A 12,685-nucleotide genomic window follows, 5' to 3' on the forward strand; every position below is an offset into this window, starting at 1 on the left:
ACACAGCTCAGAAATTCTGCTGTGGTTTGTAGCAAGCCTAGCAATAGTTGGAACAAACCCTGGGCTTAGAAAAATTGACTTAATTAGAACATCCATCAACAGTTAGGATCCAAGTGCAAGGAGGAAGCATAGTAACTTATTTTATAAAATCTCACCATTAAGGTTTTCCTTTAATAATAAAATCTAACATAGTCTAGGTTTGTCTCTGTTCTCTCCTCTCCTCCCTCAAAGAAATCAAAGTTCACAGAATTTCTGGTAACATTAAGAGAAAATTTTACCCTCCTGAGACTTGCTATTTCCTGATGTGAAACAAGATAGTCTGAATAGCTTGGTTTTCAACCATCAGAAAAAATATCCAGAAGTTTCCAGTGCACCACCACTGAAGGCCTCAAAGAAGACAGATTGCACCTGCCTCCTCCTGCACCACACCAGGCACTCTCAGCAGAGGAGGCCAATGCAGCAGAAGGGCAGGGGTGAATGTACATCTCTTTGCCAAAGCTGCACGTCTACCACACAGGAGGTATTTCTCTAGCTCGTACACTTCACTTAGAACCAGCCCTTTCTTGCAGCATAACAAACAGGAGTTCTTGCATGCTTAAAACAAGCAGGCTTGCATGGTTCTCCCTGAATCATACCCTAAATTAGCCAACACATTACAAAATATTTCTGCAATGGATCAACATGGGAAACTCCCCAATAACACTATTCTAACAAAGTACCTGTTGGCTACTGTACCTTGCGGTATGGAGGTGGGTTGGTAAGAGGGTTCAGAGAGCTGGTACGTTGGCAAAGTTGGCATGGCACTGGGTGGAAATCCTCCAGGAATCAGATGGTTGAAAGCCATCAGTTGATTGGCTCCTGCCTGTTTCCTCCATCTGGCACGACGGTTACTAAACCAGACCTACAAATGTTTTAAATATGAACATTTGATTTTTGTACATTTAATATGGCTGTATCATTGTATTTCAAATATATTCAGCATCTGAAATGAGAAATACAGAAGATGCACATTGGACTCTGTTTCTAGACAAGAAAGGTGCCCTTGGCACACACTTCCATGGTTCAACAGATAGGACACAGGAATTGTGATCCCTAGGTTGCTGTCAAATACAGCCTTTCCTGACAAAAAACTGACTGCTCTTTCAAGGTTTAATGCTTTTAATAGCCATCAATCACTATCATTACTGTGCCAGATTTAATGAGAAAGGGGAAACACCTCTCCATTTGATCTAAATGCCAGCCAAAGCTATTTAGTCTGTATTGTATTGTCTTCAATTCACTAACAAGTTAGTGTCATCACTTAATGCACTGTTGGAAGGTGCATGTTCTTATATATTGGGATACTGTATTGTCCTAATGGCCAACAGAACTTTAAGCTTTTAATTAGAAAAATACAATCTCCATGCACAAAACACACAAATCCCTCCCAGCAAGTTTTTGTGTATTCACATACGTACAAAACATCTCTTAATAAACTCACAACAGTAGAACAGAATTTCAGCACTAGACTAGCATTTCAGAACCACTTTGAAATTTGTTCCCAGGGCAGCCTACCAACCAGATGGTGTTTGGATTAGTGGAACATTTTAACTATAAATCTTTTCTTCATGCCATTCTCTGTTCACATTTTAAGTTTTTCAAGTCTTGGATGGCTCTTATTCCCTCCAAGAAAGGAAGAGGCAAGACTTCACAAATACAGGTATAATAAGAGTTGCAAAACACATAGGCTAATATTGATATTACAGTGATTATACATGCCACAAATTGAAAGGGCAATTAGTCACTGCAGGAGTGCCTGGACCAGCCTGCAGGCACATTACCCTGCTGCAGGTTTAGAGCAACTTCTCAGTTGCAGCACTGAGGTCCGTGAATTGGACCACTGCGGAAAAGAAAGGTTGTTAAAGATAACAGAGACTGCACACATTTATGTATAAATAGACAGTTGCTCATAATCCTACACCCTGAAGCAGCTAAGATGATCATCCATGGATCCTATCAATTAGATAAGACCTTAACTGAGGGTTAGCACCTTATAAGGTAGTTCTGCATAGCCTTTAAGGTGGGCCGGCCTGAAAGCCACTTAGGTGTATGAGCTGATGAGCCACATATAATATATTTGTAAAAGTAACTGGGGCTCAGATCTGTCACCCTTCCTGCAAGCAGTGCATGCTGGCTTATGAATCAGCCATCACAGACTGGAATTCTAGGTCTAGCATCTTTTACAAACCATGAGTAGCCCTCGCATAAAGGAATAACATTTTGAACTACGCTGTGGGCTTCTCCTCTGCTTACTGTTTCATAACAGGAGTGGTGGGACTCACTGAGCCATCTGGTTTCTGACGTAGGCCATCTGTCACCACATAGTTTGTTCTGGCTTCATCCTCTTTACAGAATAAGATGCTCAGTTCATACAGCTGCCTCCTTCTTTGCCCACAACGTCTACTCCTCAATTATACACTCCCACTATGGTTTAAGATTAAGGACAGAGGGACAGACTGAGCCTCTGTTCTACCTTGCAAGCCCCTCTCTTGGTTTTGTTTTTTTTGCTGCACATACTAAACCCCCCCTGCCTCCACACAAGCCACTCCTGAAAGCAGCTGGCAGAGGCAAGGCACCAGGGTGGAGATGTGAAACTGGAAAGGAGCAATAGTTGAAGATGAGTCCAGATTCAGTAATATTTTTTTTATTTCTTCTCCTATAGACATCTATATCCTTTTTTAGTTCTCTCCTTACTCTTTACTTCCTTCCCTGGATCTTAAGTCTAAATTTATTTACTCCTCACAGACTGCTTCCACCTGCCTTTGTCTCCCAAAGCCCACCAATCTCACACTCCTGCAGCCATATCTTTTGAAAGCAATCATATTGGGAAGTGAAAGAGGACAAGACACACTGTAGAACAAGAAAGAGGCTTTGCTAAAGAGCCAAAGAATACTTAGAAAGGATAATGGAGGTCAAAGAGTAAGGAGGAACAGCAAATGCATTGTAATTAACCAGCCCAGGTCATTAACTGCAGCTTTTTCCTTGACACTCTCCCTTCTTCAGGTCAAGAGGGTTATCTGATGATCTCCAAACACTTTTGAGAACACTGACTGAACTACACTATTTGAATGGATTTCACTGAGGAAAATGAGGTAACAAGATTTTGTTTCCTCTACAGATAAGCATTTTTCTTCATGCTCCAGATCTTTATTAAAATGAGTCAGATCCCAAATGTTAGTTGAGCTGAGAGTGACTTGCACTGCCAATTTTTGTGCTTTTATTTACAGACAGATTTTGGAATTTTTTCCAGAACTGCAACTATGTATTAGACATCCCTGAAACAGACACACTCAATGGTATCAAAAAGGCTGCAGCCGCCAGACAATGAACATACTTGGACAGAGCTCTGTTGCCACCTGGAGCTCCATTGAAGTCACTGGGACTCTGCAGGGGTGCAGAAACCCACCTGGGCTATGCAGAAACAAGGCTATGTAAATTGTGATGTACTACTTGACTGGGACTCAAGTCACAAGCCACTGGCACTGTCACAGCTCCAGGTTTATCAGCTCCAGCCACTGCCATTCCACTGCAGAGCAACTCTTACTGCCACTAATACCACACATACTCATCACTACAGAACAGTAGAGGCACATAAGAAAATAAAAACAAAAAAAACACGAAATCAAGAAAAAGTTACTCCAAACTAAATAGCTCAAACATAAATAAGTCTAAATATTTTATTTACATTTTTGTAATTTTTATTAAAATTAGTCAAATCCTAAGCTTTATTCAAAAGCAGTTATATGCTATTTTAACTGAAATTTATTTTTATTCACAGTATTTCACTTAGACTAAAGTTAGCTGCCTTGATTTATCCTCAAGTGTCCAGAATTTTTATATTTTTTAAACCCTCAAGTATCATGAAAAATCCTTGTGCACTACTACACTCATTAAAGAAATCTTGAAAAATTTGCTAATATCAAGCCAAGATTTAAAAAAAAAAAAATCTAGTCACCACAAGCCAATGTGTTTGTTTAGGAACATACTGTAAACACCTGGGAAAATATTTTCTTTTGCTTGTACATTTCCAATGTGAATCCAACCCCATGTCCCCTTATGTGCAGCAGATTTCAACCTTGGCCAACATGACAAAATCCTCACCTTATGAGTGGCCTTTTCAAATTTATCAGGTCCACATAGGACCTTCTGATCTTTCACAGCCTCCCTTTTGAGAGGGGCAAAACCACCACCTGAATGCTCAGAGTACAGTGCGGCCCCCAGAGAAAATCACAAGTGTCATTCTGTGATAAAATGCCACCCTGCAGTGGCACAGCACAAAACCAACTCTAAATTATCTACAATTATTTCACCTGACAAACTATTGTATCTTGTGTGTTGCCTTCTCCAGCAACAGTGTGGCTCTTGGTGGCAGGCAGACCAGTACTAGGTCTGCATGATTGAATTACCAGTGCCACACTAAATTCCCCATTGGAAGCAAAACCAATGGATAAGCAAGCAACTGTTTTGAGACTCAAAATACAGTCTTCTTAAACAAACAGTACTGGGTCTGAAGGAATATGATCTACTTGTGTTGGTGTAACATGCTCTAGGGTAAATGAACATTGTGCTTGGTGCTGTGCAAATACACACATGGACAGAGGAAACATGACTTAGTGAGGGTCCCAAGCATCCAAAAACTTAGGTGTGCACAGAAGCCAAGTCCCATTCATTTTGGTGAGGCTTGGGCTCCTCAGTTCCTATGTCACTTTCAAAGATGGAAGGTAAATAACCCAGATGATTTGAGAAAAAATTGAATCCCAGCATCTGGCCAAAATTTACATCTTAAAACAGAACTGAAGAGGATGAAATTTAGAACAAAAAGAAAAACATTGCCCTTTAGGTACTAGAGGCTCCAGGTTTTTCAAGCCCCTTGAACTAGACTTACCAAAAAAGAAATCACTCTGCAACAGAGCATAAAAAAATTATTTTGCACCAATGTACAATGGATAAGGTGAATTAATAGGTTTCTCCCATCTCTATTTCCTGATATTTAGATCTTGCCTTTTAATATAATTTTTCCTTTTAGTAGCTTGCAAGTGATCATGCCAACATCTTATTTTGATCTCAACAGGATATTCTTTAAAAGACACATGTATTCACATGAGAACGCAGTGGTGTAATTAGCCTTGACATTTCAACAGTCTGATCATAAACACAGAGTGCTCTATGTGCTTTTAAGGCAAAAACATCTCTTATTCAACAGGGCAAAACATTCAAGATGTGAATGTTGCATAAACCCGTGGGTATTTTGTTATACACAGTCCTGACCATTGCAAGCATGAGTACCGGAAACACACGAAGTCAGAAGACTGATGTATTGTTAACAGCACTTCTAATTTTAAATGGAAAGTAGGGATATTGGTTTTTTCCCCTTTTGCCTCATGATATTTTTCATGGTAGCTGCCTCCCCCACCCTGCTATTCCCCACTTCTCCCTTCCCACAAATTCAAATGTTCAAATTAACTCTGTCCATTCTGGAAGCATTCCTTGTCGGATGTTTCTCCAGGGAAAGAATGTGGGATGTGGCAGAAGCAGCAGGAGTGCCTTGTGAAGATAGGAGGCTGAAGAAGGAAACTGCTAACTGCAAAACATGGCAGTGTGACTTCTAAAGACACCCTCAGCGTCTGGTGCTGCAGTCCCTACTGATGTCAGACCTCGCTTACTTCAGCAGCCTCAGAGCGGTTTGCACAGGAACTGTCACCCACTCAGAGGACCAAGAGCAGACACCAGCCTACACACCTGCCTCACTAGGCTGGAATTTCACTCAGAGAATGTAGCAAAGGAGGAAAAAAAGTTTTTTATCTCCCCTTTCTCTTTTTACAGTAGAGTGAATGTCCATCATGGCTCACCATGGTATCAAATGAGCTCCAGGGACAGCACTGCCAGGTACCAGCCATAGAAAGAAGAGCAGAAACAGAATTGGTTTTTAGTGCAGCTAGCTTGTAAATCAGCTTCACTATGACATCTGCATACCCCAGCCTCACAGGAATATGGGCCACTATGTACAGAGGCACGCTGTGTTTCCTCACAGCATCCCAAAGCAGTGCCCAAAGCCTGCTGAGAGCAGCCTGCCAGACCACTGGTGGGAACATCACAAGGCTGAAGATTCTCTGCCTGTCAAGAGCTGTTCTTAAGTGATGAGAATCATGATGCTTGGGATACAAGGAATTATCAATGCAATGGAAATCAGAGTTCTTTTAAACGATATTGAGGAGAAACAAAAAAAGGGGGGGGGGGAATAGAAAAAGAGGGAAAACATCCATAGAAACCCATAAAACAAAAAATTCAAACCCCAATTCATTACATAAAAAAAAAACCAAAAACACAACAAAAAAAAAACCAAACACATAGAACAAAAATCCAGTAGACTGTGCCAAAGGGAACAGGAACTTCCAACCACCTCTCAATGCAATCCAACACACTCAGACCTTATAGATTTCTTTGAAAAGACTTAGAATTAATTTTGTAGGAATGAGTCTAAAACATTGTAGCTGAATAGTACTGAAAACTATTAAGTAATAAACAAACTGATCTGTGTATTTATTAATTAAAGTGACACTAGTTGGAGCCCTTAGGCAGCAGGAACCAGAAAAAGACAATCTAAACTGCATCCCTTCTTTTCCCTTTATGTTTAAAAATATCCTCCTGGGCCTGCATATGAATGTAGTTGGCTAATTTACACCAAAAAATTTTGTCTTCATGGGGAAGGGGGGCATCTGCAATTACAGGGTTATCTACTGCAAGGATGCACAAAGCTTTTTCTTTCTTTAGTCCATATATGATGCAAGAGCATCAGTCTCAAGAAAAGACACCAGAAATTTGCCATAAACCACATCAGAAATAACTGTAAAGATCTGCTGAAAGATCTTGAATGTTTCTGAATCCAGCCTACATTCCCTTGCCTCATCTTCCCATAGGACTGGGCAATTCAGCTAAAGGCACAAACCATTCCAGAGAAGCTGAGGGCAAGTTAAGATTTTTTTTTGGCACAGATCCACACCCCACCCCATGATTCCTCAGTGAGTGTTTTTCACTGTTTGCTACTGAGAAGAGACTGTTAAAGCCAAGAGATTGGACTTCAGAGTCCTTACTGCTAGGTTAAGAGTCAGAGCTTCTTCTCTCATCTCTACCCTCACTATCTTCCTCCCCAAACTCTTTCCATCCCTGTAGCACAGTGAAACAAAGGAAACACTATGTGGGCACAATACTTAAAATGTTTTTTTTTTCAATAAATTTGCTTCTAGTTGCTCAAGAGTTCTGAGCTCTTGGGAGTTATTTGCTGAGGTCATAATAAGGTTTTTACAATAGCTGACAAGCTGATTACAAGTTTGACATGGGAACATTCAATCTCATCCTAGTAGCCTGGAGAGAACTGCGTGAATTTTCAGACATGCTCTGTTGATAAAAAACATTTTTCTCTCCGGAAGTTTTCAAGCAAATCAATTTAAAACTGGGATTTGGCTGAGAAGAACATTTTCAGGATAGGACATAGTCATGCTCCAGAATTCCTCCTGATTTGCCCCACTTTTTCACCATTATTCATGGGCACACAAAAAAAAAATCTAAACAAATTTCTCTTGTGGCCTTTTGGGGTTAAACAGGAAATCCATGTGCCAGCTGCTTCTCACAGCAGGGCCTCCTGCCTGGAAGGATCTTTACGGCTGGGGGCACTCCTTAACATGGGCCAACACACAAGTCTCATGCATCGTATTTCTGGTAATTTGGAAGGCCTGCCTTCAACACACAGCCCAAAATATTTGCCTGACTGGCCAGCCCATCTTGATTCTGACCAGCCAGGGACAAATCTGAACCTTATTTAAAAATCCTTCGCCAAAAGATTGAAGTAAACATCCCCCACCATCAATCTGAAATATCAAGCTGCTGCCAAAGCTTGCCCAATTCATCCATGTCTAAAAAAAAGCCTGATGTAGGAATTAAAAGGTAACCAGAAAAGATACTACCCATTCCATTCCTTATGCACTATTTGTTACAGAAATCATAACTGCACTGCTCTGAAGCTCAGAAAGAGCCTTTGATCTTTATCTACACTTGGGGGAAAGTCACTTTTAGAACTTGCCTTCAGATTGTCATTAAAAATAGGCCACAGACCTTAAGGGCCTGTGCTACATCTTAGCAATGGTTTTAATGAAGTTTTAAACTGGACCAGTAAAGCAGTATAAGGTTGCAATTTTTACTCACAATATGTGAATCTTTAACATCACATACTGAGTATTACTATTTTTTTATATTTTAAATGAAGGGTCCTCGTTTGGAACTCTACTTATCTTTCTGAATGTTTCTGAAAAATGCACAAGACCAAAGAACTCTTCCCCTTCCTTCTGTCTAACATGCATTTCGAAGAGGAAGCAGAAAAGGTTGTCCTGGCTCCACATCACATCAAGGTTCAAACACTGGGGAGAAAGACTCAGGAGTTGTGTGGAAAGGCACTGCAGGAGGAATTGCAGGAAGCATTTTAATTCTTTATTACACCCAGTGCTGAAATATTTGCAATAATTATAGTTACACATCTTGTGACTCTTGCAATGTGGAGTTTGTTGTAACACTTCTTTTGCCAAAAGCCTTTCCTGTCCCCATGATTAAGTACACAAATAACATTCACAGTGTAAAGTCTGTTTTCAGTTGCTTGTAGCTTTCAAAAAATTCCCCTTAGGGACTGACATGTTCTAAGCTTGATCTCAGACTAGAGGCAACTTTTTTCCTCACCTCCAAGCAACGAGTTTAGAAACATGCATTTGGTTACTCTTCAACAGTGGGAAAGTGAATGGTTCCGTGGTTTAAGACTCCTCCTTTCATAAGGGTTATAGGCTGCCTCAGGGAACAGAATGAAAGGGGGCAGCAGGGTAGAGAAAACAAAACATGAGATGTGAGCAATTCATGGAGGGACCAAGAGAATAGCAAGGTTGGTCCGGTTGTAATCAACTAAAGAACATCCCAGACAATATAAAACAACTCTGCAAAATTGGACCTTACAGCTCCAAAGGAAAGAAAAAAAAATGAAGAATTTTCAGAGCTCAGTTGGATTCAGGCTGCAAAGAGTCAGCTCTTTTAACTGATGCTTGATTAGGATGCAGTCAAAGAGATCTTTGTGTATATATCCAAATAAAATTTGGTATCTCTGATCTCTGTCATACTGTTACCAAAAAAGAAGTGTGACTAAGAAAGCTTGAATGCTTCTTCAGTGTGGCTATCCAGCTTTCTCAGTCTCAACTCTCTTAGGGTTATTTTCTTTTCATAGGTCATCTTTTATTTCATGCCCATCATACGTGGCTATTTTAAGAGGCTATAGAGAGGTGCTGAATGCTGATAAGGCAAATCCTGTATCCCTTAATCCACTGCTAAATCACTCTGCCAGCTTCAAGGGTACCAGACAGATGGAGTGCACTACTAGCAAACTGTTCACAGGCTGGTTACTTCAATCCCAGATCATCGTTAATCCAGAAAGGTTTTGTTCTGGTATTTTAATCATTGATTGACTGGGAACTTTCTTCCATGCTGGGTTAGGTAAAAGATCCATGTCAGAGGTACTGGGGAATTCGTGAGGCTGTAGATCATACGAGTGGTGTGAGACAGGATGCATCTCAAGGGAACCAAGGAAGCCATCAGGAATGTAAAAAGTCACAGGGTTAAAGACACATTAAAACAGCTGTTATGTTAATGAGAGTTCTGCTTTTCTTCTAGCTGTGGGTCATTGATTTAGTAAAATATGAGCAAAGTCTTTTTCATTTTATAATATTTTTCCACTGAAGCTAACATAGACCAAAACATCATATCCTAGATCCCATTCATCTTGCTAACAGGAATTGTGAGGGAAGTTATCTTTATTATGCTTGTGCACAAATGATTCCCAGGGCTTGATTTGGTCTTACCTGGCCCAAGTCTACATAGGAAGCTGTTTTGCAAACATTTCACTAAGTAAACATGTTAAGAAAAGAGTTATGCACCACTGAGTTTGCCTTCACACAGCCGATTTACTCACACAGTCATAACAAACACTTAGAAGAAGTGTGGTGTGAAGTCTTCTGCAAAATATTGAGCAGGTAAAACTGAAAATTTCTGAACCTTTCAAGACAGATGCTCAATAATGCTTCAATAGGTGTACTTCTTTCAAAAAGTCAGAGGGATATTTGGTGACTTTTATTTGAGTTTGCTGAGTCTTTATGCCTCGAGCTGAGTTTCAGTGGTCAAAACATAGTAAAGTTTCACCAAAGAAACCAAATTCATCTGCATCCTTGGTCAGAACACAAATCACCACTCATTTCTCTTCCTTTGTTAGATCACAAGCTACAATATTTTGCCTGTCACCCAATGACACTTTGCTTAGCTACACTTGCAACTCAGACGGATTTAAAGGGGCTGAACTTTTCTCGCTGACCCTTAGATGTGAAATAGCAAAACAGCAGCAGAAGATTCTGCCTGTGGTATTAAATATTTCACAGAATGTGTTTCTTTGCCATGAAGCAAAAGTCCAGAATTATTATTTGGCTGCTATTTCTCCAGTTTTAGACAGCTAAAAATCCAGGTTCATGCCTTTTTTTTTTTAAATTTAAATCAGCTCTGTGTTACTGCTCCAGTACATTAGCTTGTTTTAAACAATCCAGACCTACATGAATTTGTGAAGATTTAATAGTTATTTGAGGGTTTATTTTCTTTTGAATTAAACTAACAGTGAGGATAAAAGTGATATTTCAAAGTTTAAATAAAGTCAACTTCAAAATTTAACCTAAAAGTTAACTTTAAATACTACACCAGTAACCCTGCTCACTTGCATGGCTTTGTAGACACATTGTCCTTTAAAAAATGTTTTTCTCTCCTCAGTGCCTGAAAGATCCAAACAAAACAGATGAAATCAGTTAAGTAACCATAAGCTGGCACAACACCTGGCCTGATTACATGCAGAGTGCTGTCAAATCCACAAAACAAACAAACAGGGATATCAAACCTTCTCCAAAGATTCAGTATTATATTCATGGTAGGTATGGAAAAATTACTGGGGAAGACACAAAAGTTTTTCAAAGCAGCCATCTTAAACAGTTGTAAAACCATTGTCCACATACAAATGTAAAACCCTAAGGCTGTAAACAATGTTGCTTCATGTTTTCCTTCTACTCCAGAGTAGGATCATGTAAGAATAGAGGATTCACATGCTAACAGAAAATTAAATTCCTTTTGTTAGGCAGCTTTCAAATACATACCTGGACACGAGCCTCTGTGAGTTTGGCTCTTTGTGCAAGTTCTTCCCTAGTATAAATATCAGGGTAGTGTGTCCTCTCAAAAGCTCTTTCTAGTTCTTCTAGTTGTTCTGCTGTGAAGGTTGTCCTGCTGCGACGCTGCTTTCTTTTCAAAGGTAAATCTGGTTCAGAATCAATGTCAGACCCTTCATCAGACTGGGGTGCTGGTCCTTAAAAAAAGATTAAAAAAGAAGACAAAAAAATAGCTTTAGTAGAGAAGAAAGAACAGCAAAATATTGGCTCAAACAATGACATCCTTTTATAGGGAGGCTGCGTTGGACCAAAGGCTCCTCATGCATCCTGAATCCGAACTTGAGGAAAGTCAGGGAGAAATAGCTCACACACACCATGTCCATGACCCAGGAAGGGCTCCCATTTTTTGCAATCAGCAGCTTATAGAGAAATCAATATGGATTTTTTTTCTGGATTTCACAGATGTGCAAATAATGAGGTACACACAGCCAGACGGCTCCTGGCAGCATTACCTGTTTCCTCTGGCAAGCAAGTGAATACCAGCTATAGCTGAACCCATAGCTATAACTGCAGACAATAAAATCTCTTCCAGCACTGAATCCCATTCACTTTCTGCAGCAAATGGTAATGGACTGAAAAAGCAGACTTTCAAAGCAAGTCTTCACTTGCCGTCCAGGAGACCAGTATTCCTTCTTGCCTGAGTCTTCAAGGGAAACCACCTAAAGAGGGCAGACACTCCCCAGTGATACTGAAACTGCTTGTCTAGTGGAAATACAAGCATTGCTGCTACTACTTCAATAATGCCAAAGAAATTATTGATATAGACATTTACTATAATCCTTTTAATGTAATTTGTTTGGAAGTAAACTGTTTCTCAAGCTCCAGCTAAAATCCCCCCACCATGTTCCCTTCTAGTTATCTTACATTTTCAATTTCACTCAAGCTGTTTGAACTAATAAATACATCTAATCTGTTCACTCAGTCTTGCAGCATGAGAAAGACAAAGTGCTTTTTCAGACAATTCAGCTGAAAAGTATTTATTTCTGCATACCAGGGGAGAAAGAAAAAAAAATAATTAGTACTAGACCGATGCCTCTTAGGTGAAGGCTGTCTTCATTTTCCAGACAGCATCAATAATTTGGACCCAATATACACAGGACATAAGGAGAAATTCCCGTTAATCTCTGCATCAATATTTGAACAAACAGCCAATTCCCAGGCTTTCTTATTTGCATTGAAAATTTGCCCCAGGAAAGACTGGACTAAATAGTTCTCAAGAATACTGTTCTCTAGAACAAACAAGAATCAGCTGAAACATCCCATCTAAACCACTTTAGGTTCATTTTCTATTAAAAAAGCAATATAGAGCATCTCAAAATGAATGCAAACATTGTCTGAAGTAGTGACAAATCCCAAATCTCAAC

General features: G+C 39.8%; 1 protein-coding gene across 5 annotated transcripts in view; it reads right to left on the reverse strand.

Annotated features, from left to right (window-relative positions):
- Positions 1-12,685, reverse strand: part of PAX3 (paired box 3) — a 73,478-nt gene that overhangs the window by 12,048 nt on the left and 48,745 nt on the right. For 3 of the 5 annotated variants that reach the window (XM_071566274.1, XM_071566271.1, XM_071566272.1), the window contains 2 exons: positions 11,253-11,452; positions 736-901 (listed from right to left, as the gene is read on the reverse strand). In XM_071566274.1, the coding sequence (XP_071422375.1) occupies positions 736-901; positions 11,253-11,452 (366 nt within the window). Of the gene's footprint in view, positions 1-735; positions 902-11,252; positions 11,459-12,685 lie in introns of all 5 variants that reach the window. The other 2 variants (XM_071566270.1, XM_071566269.1) reach the window with 1 other exon arrangement.

Source organism: Pithys albifrons, chromosome 11, assembly GCF_047495875.1.
Source record: "Pithys albifrons albifrons isolate INPA30051 chromosome 11, PitAlb_v1, whole genome shotgun sequence".
Classification (NCBI taxonomy): Eukaryota; Metazoa; Chordata; class Aves; order Passeriformes; family Thamnophilidae; genus Pithys; species Pithys albifrons.